The sequence below is a fragment of the Phaseolus vulgaris genome, chromosome 9 (assembly GCF_051622355.1).
Source record: "Phaseolus vulgaris cultivar YP4 chromosome 9, ASM5162235v1, whole genome shotgun sequence".
In the NCBI taxonomy this organism is placed as follows: Eukaryota; Viridiplantae; Streptophyta; class Magnoliopsida; order Fabales; family Fabaceae; genus Phaseolus; species Phaseolus vulgaris.
Genome location: NC_143506.1, coordinates 12679293 through 12685611, shown reverse-complemented (window position 1 = coordinate 12685611; position 6319 = coordinate 12679293). Strand labels below are relative to the sequence as shown.

General features: G+C 32.4%; 1 protein-coding gene across 4 annotated transcripts; it reads left to right on the top strand.

Annotated features, from left to right (window-relative positions):
- Nucleotides 1–876: 876 nt before the first annotated feature.
- LOC137820025 (uncharacterized) lies at nucleotides 877–6023 on the top strand. Of its 4 annotated transcripts, none has more exons than XM_068623798.2 (6): nucleotides 877–2002; nucleotides 4158–4284; nucleotides 4617–4756; nucleotides 4851–4913; nucleotides 5023–5091; nucleotides 5629–6023. In XM_068623798.2, exons 1-6 carry the CDS (start codon nucleotides 1802–1804, stop codon nucleotides 5698–5700), a joined length of 672 nt encoding a protein of 223 aa, XP_068479899.1. In that variant the 5' UTR covers nucleotides 877–1801; the 3' UTR covers nucleotides 5701–6023. The 4 variants fall into 4 exon arrangements, with proteins under 4 accessions (XP_068479899.1, XP_090150936.1, XP_090150937.1 ...); XM_090294810.1 differs by having other exon boundaries at nucleotides 1428–2002; nucleotides 5668–6023; XM_090294811.1 differs by lacking the exon at nucleotides 877–2002 and adding an exon at nucleotides 2223–2842.
- The last annotated feature ends 296 nt before the right edge of the window (nucleotides 6024–6319 follow it).

The window sequence follows — 6319 nt, the reverse complement described above, 5'->3', positions numbered from 1 at the left end:
TAATAAAATTAAATATTAATATAAGAATAAAATAGAAAAAAAAATTAAGAGCAGTTGAGAGGGGAATCCCTTTATATATAGATATAGATTATAGATAATAATATATAATTTGACACATCTTCAATTAATTTTTTAATATAATCTTAAATTGAAGTTCTTTATCCTTCGATTTTAAAATAATTTTTAACTGAAGTTCTTTGAAGATCAATAGTCTCAAACTTAAAATTAATATAACTAAGTATATAAAACCATTTATAATTAAATTAATTATATTTTTCATTATATGCTATAACACAAGATTGATTTTTGTTATGATACTAGACCATTTACAGCATACAACATTAGTTTGGATCAGGAAATACAACAATGAAAATATATTTAATCTTTTATTATTTAACTTTACACTTGAATAATTAGGAGAGAATTTGACATAATTGACTTTTTATAAATAAAAGCAGCTAAAAGATTACTGGCCTATAATTTTGTTCTTCTAGGTATAAATCTTAAACCAGTATTCATAAAATTTGACATAATTGACTTTTTATAAATAAAAGCAGCTAAAAGATTACTGCCATGTAATTGTGTTCTTCCATGTATAAATCTTAAAACAGTATTCATAAAAGTAATAAAAAATGTTAAATTGTAATATTTGTTTCAATTAAAGAATATAAAAAAAATGTATATGTTCAGGATTGGGTTTATAAAAGGTGATTTGTTAAACTGACTCTCTCTCCACACTTGGCGATTCTGAGAGCAGGAGATTCATCCACATCATACATTCCCAAATGAGTTCAATAATTTATGTTCTACGCCAAGGTAATGGCTGTTCAGTTTGGGGCCATTGTTATTGCCTCGGAGTTTCCTTTCCTTACACTCACATTATTGATCATAGTTTCAAACAAAGTTTGATTCCTCCACCACTTAAGGAACAAAAATTGTGATCATGTGTCACCTTATTAGGTGGTGATGATGGGAACATGAAATTACTTACATTGGAGACAGCTTGAATTGAGCAGTTATGGAAGAAGAAGCAAATACACAATTAATAAAAAAATATTGCAAATTATGAGATCCATAGGGAAAAAATGTTGTCATATTTTGGCGCTTTTGAAAGTATTTTCATGGATTATGTTTTGTACATTCGAATTTGTTCATGTATAACATCTACAACCCAAACATTCAGGTGTGTCCCATCTTCTCCAAAAGAGTAACTTTTGATAACATTTTATTCCTCTACCCTATTTTGCATGCTGAAGATTTATCTAAAGAATCTACGTATTTGGTTATAATTATAACCATTATTATCCACACATTAGATAGTTTATTTATTTATTTGATAAATAAAAAAAATAGTAATTAGCAATTAGTGATTCCCAGAAGAGAGTGTGGTGGAATTGGTTAATTGATGGGAAGGAAGCAGAGTGAGTCCTGAAAACAAAACCCACATCATGTTCATGCCGTAACCTCCCTCTCTCCAAGCGCATGATTGAAGAGCCCACCCCCTTCCATGACGTGGCGCCATTTCATTGGCCAATTTCCTCTCGTCGGGATTCATCCCAACACACCAATAAACAATACCAGTCACTCTCGTTCGTTTTTCTCTCTCTTTCTTTCTTTCTTTCTCTCTCTCTCTCTCTCCATCTGTGTTTTTCTCTCTGCACAATTTCCCCAATTTCTCCACTACCCTATCTCTTCTGCTCCTGAAACTCCCACATTCGCACCCAGCAATGCACGATCTTCCGTACGAATGCAATTTTGATATTTGATTTCCCACTTTGCCCTTTTCACCGCTTAATTAGAAATGCTAGAGGCAATGGAAAGCTCAGTCAATGGTGGCTTCTCCCATTTGCAGAGCTGCGGAGACAGCAGCGAAGAGGAGTTATCGGTGCTGCCACGTCACACCAAAGTGGTGGTAACCGGAAATAACCGTACCAAATCGGTGCTCGTTGGTCTCCAAGGTGTTGTTAAGAAAGCCGTTGGTCTAGGAGGATGGCATTGGCTGGTAATTTTCTCTTTACCATCCAAACGACACTACTGATTTTGAATTTCTTTATTCTAATTTTGGGTTGCTAATGTCGTTTGTTTGCATTGTTGTGAAACCGCGTATTTCTTCAAACCCATGACCTGTGTCGGTCAATTTTGGTAGTTTATGTTTTATTATTTCATCACGCGGCTAATTCTGCTCAAATTTAATTACTCCGAGGTTTCTGTTGCTTGAAGGTGTCTCCTGCGTGATTGTTATCTGAGTCATTCAGTCAGCTATTTTAATTCAAAATTTCGAATGCTGGGTTCTTCATGTTGCAACTTGATTAGGTTTAATTTGTGTATGATTTTAGGCGTAATTCCGAATTACTACTTGTGGGTATCCGTTGCATGCCTTTCTTCCTTGCTGGATCTGCTGTTTTATGAAGTGCTCTATGAGCATTAGTAGTTAATTGGGTCTTTTGTTTGCTCTTTTTTTATTGACGGAAGTAAATCAAATGATCCTTGCTCTGATTTGGTGTTGTTAATTTGATGTCTTAGCTCAAAATTATGCTTGGATTAAGCTCATGCTATTGATAAGATAGTTGAATCTAAACTCCGATCAGAATCAGAGCTATTCTTTGAAGGTTTAATCATCAATTAATTTTATTTGTTTCTTCCCCCAATTTCGCCTCTCTGAATTTTTTTTTCCTTGTTTATAAAATGACTGATTATATAATTTATATGATCAATTTGCATTGAAATCAAACTACTCTTGGGGCTTTCTTCGTGGAGATTTGAATTTGACTATAGTTTTTAAGCTTGGATTGTTTGAAACTAGTCTGGGGTTGGAGATGACAATTGACAGGATCTGGCCAAGGTACTGTTGAAAAAACCCAATCCTCGAACTTGCTGGACTAAAAACTTTAATTTCCATTTTCCTATATTGTAATATCCGATTTAATATCCATTCAATAAATGAATAAAAAGAAACTTCAACTAAAAATAATTCTATAACTAAATTGCTAATTCTTAATTCAATCAAACATAGTCCTAAATCATCCAGATATCAGTCAGAATAACCGTAGAACTTTAGAAGCATAACTTTACAGTATCCCAACAGAAATCTAGCAATAAACTTCTATAACAATTTTTTTAAACTTTTGACATTGTGTTCGGTCTGTTTCCGAAACTTACAAACAAATGATTCATTTCTTACTCTTTAGTAGGTATAAAGAAAGTGTCTTTAAAATAACTGAAGATAAAATTAATCTTAATTAACGTAGAAAAACGATTTAAACTTATCTTCATTATACGATAAAAAAGTATAAACATTTCATATAATACATCTTATGCAAAATTACTAATGCATTCACTTGTAATCTAAAATATCAAATTTATTATCCCAAGTCAATGACTTAATGGACACAAATCAAGACATTTTTCCCCATTAGAGTGACGTATATATCCTTGTCCTGCAACCGTTTGCTTGAAAGCTTAGCTCTCTCACTTGCATAAATAAATAATATTTTAAAAAGTATTTTCTTTGTTATCTCTTATATATGATTAAATTTGAGTTCTTATTTTAATAGTGATAATAAATTTTTGTATACCTTATTCTCTTCATCGGTATCTAATTTTGTTTTAAGCACTATCTTTTTTAGATGTTTGGTATTTGGTTTTTATAAGTTTAAATTACTCATTTTTTAGTTTATGTAAGGGATTTTGTTCATGCAAAATATATGATATACTTGTTTTGTATATGTATAAAAATTTAATTTAATAATATAGCATTAATTTTAATATTCAATGTCTAAAAATATTATCTCTAAGATGATGATTGTTAGCATAGTTATAATGATTTTATTCGTCGAATTATGAATATTTATTTGCACTGGGAAAAATATATTATTCACGAAAAACTTAATAAATTAAATTGAATCAAATTAAACTTATTATTGTATCTAAATCATACATAAAAACAAATGTATTTAAATAGGAGAATAAATAGTTTTACAGTTATCTCAGTCAGAGTACCATCTATGATAAGTTTGTTATTTTTTAAAATAGTTACTTTAAAAGTCATTTGAAGGGAGGCTTGTGATTATATGGCACATAGAATTTTGATCCTTAGTTGGCATTTCATGTTAGACTATTATTTTACATCGTTCTTAACTGGCATAAAAAAAATGCAGGTTCTTACAAATGGTATTGAAGTGAAACTACAGAGGAATGCTCTTAGCGTGATTGAAGCACCTACGGGTAATGAGGAGGATGATGACCTTGAATTTGAAAATATGCAGTGGAATGGATCTGATATGGGTGAGTACTGTACAGTTTTTAATTGTTACCTACTGACAGGTACTGGCATTATGAACTAAGTATTGAGACTTGTGTGCTGACTGATATTGTGTGTGCACCCGACACTGAAAGTAGACACATATTGGAATGCTGGGATATTTTTATTAATTAATTGTTGGTTTGGCTTCCATATTTGTGGGTTTCCAAAGTGGGAAGAGATTGGTAACATTGGATCCATTCTCTTCTCATTTTGCTTTTGTTATCTCTGAAGTTCTAGTGCTCTACTTTAATCTCTCAAGACCCCACCACTTTTTAATTTTTTTTTATGTTGTGAGCTTTGTTTGATTTCTCAGCATCCGACGACACACAAAAGTCCCACAAATCGAGACACAGAATGCATAGAACATTGGGATCATCTCACAAGACCATGAGTAGGTCCTTCTCTGGCGATTCACACTCGAAGGGGTCCGTTTCTATGCCTCATGGGTCCACGGTATATAAACTTTATTTTTTTCATAATTTCTTTTCCTTGCCACTTACATAGTAAATGATTTATTTCTTAACATTACATTGAAATCTTTCTGTAGAAGGTGGACTTGAGCAAACTCGAAATGACTGCATTGTGGAGATATTGGCGACATTTTAATCTTGTAAATTCTTTTGACCTATCCGCTTTGTTACTATGTTCCACAAAAGATGATTTTAACCGCGTGTATGTGTCCCCTCCTGATGTACTTACTTCTTGAAATGGATCTGTAGGTGGATGCGGTCCCAAACCCATCAAAAGAGCAGCTAGTAGACATTGTTCAGAGGCATTTCATGTCGCAGGTATCTCAAAATTACGGATTGCATATTCGTTTGTCTTTCATAGTTACTGTTCAAGTATTCTATGCTTCTTAAATTAAGATTTTAAGTGGTTAATTTCATGTCTGATTCCAGTCTCTCCGAGTGCAGGCTAATCTCTTTTATCAGATGATAAAAAAATTATTCTTTCTAATCTTTGAGGAACAAAATTGGTATGAAAGGAATATTCTTGCTATAAATAAGCAGTTAATTATTATACTCAATTCTTTAATCATACAGTTTTGAGTAACGTAAACCTAATATGTTATAGCTTGTAAATAATTATTTTATCATTATATCAGTAAAAAAAACATCCCACGTGAAGGGCATATGAAAAAAAAAATATAGTTTTTCATATTTCATTAAATTGTAGTTCCTAGCTAGTGATGAATGTGACTGGTGCAAGCTTGTCATTAAATTATACCAAACGAAAGATGCATTGCCTTTAAACGTATGTTGATCCGCATATGTGCAAAAGTGTTTTCGTAAGTTTTTCTGAACTTGTGTTTCTTTTTTGTGAAGCAAATTGACGAGTTGCAGGTGATTGTGGGATTTGTCCAGGCTGCAAAGAGGCTCAAGACTGTCTGCAAATGAGATGGAATGATGCGAGAAATGATGCTTGATAAGTTAAATTGTCTATGCTAACAAAGATAATGTATGTAATATCCACTTCCCTTCGTATTATGTAACATATTTATCGGTAATTTTTAATATTCTGATATAGTAGTAGGTTAGTAGTTTGAGGTTATAGAGGTTCTTACTCTTTTGTAGCCACCCAGTTGTGTAGATATGTATGACATTGCAACTGGAACGTAGGGAAGTCTCCACGGCTTTCTTTTCAACTTGATTCAATGTATTGCTGACCTGGGAAGTGATTTTCAGACACCTTAATGTATATATTCTTTTAGTTTCTCAAATTTCTTTCATTCGTCTTACATCACTTCTTGTGCTGTCCACCACTACAAATAGTCTTGCTGCTAGTTTGGATTTTGCGTTAATGCCAACGTGCGTTCAGCAGAAATTAGACTCGGTGTTCCATTCTTTTACTGAAAGTTTTACTTCGCAATAGATGCTGTTTCATAAATTTATTTTGTAGAAAACGAACAGAAAGATGTCTATTTTTTGAGTCCGGGTTAAATGAACTTGTGTATTTGACGTGCAAATTTGAAGCCAATAGTAAACGGGCTTTTGAGTTCAAGTGAAAAAAGTGATT

Coding starts and splice junctions, on each gene's coding strand:
- LOC137820025 (XM_068623798.2), top strand. CDS start 1,802: ATGCTAGAGGCAATGGAAAGCTCAGTCAATGGTGGCTTCTCCCATTTG. Junction 4,757..4,850: donor CTATGCCTCATGGGTCCACG/GTATATAAACTT, acceptor ATCTTTCTGTAG/AAGGTGGACTTGAGCAAACT. Junction 5,092..5,628: donor AGAGGCATTTCATGTCGCAG/GTATCTCAAAAT, acceptor TTTTTTGTGAAG/CAAATTGACGAGTTGCAGGT.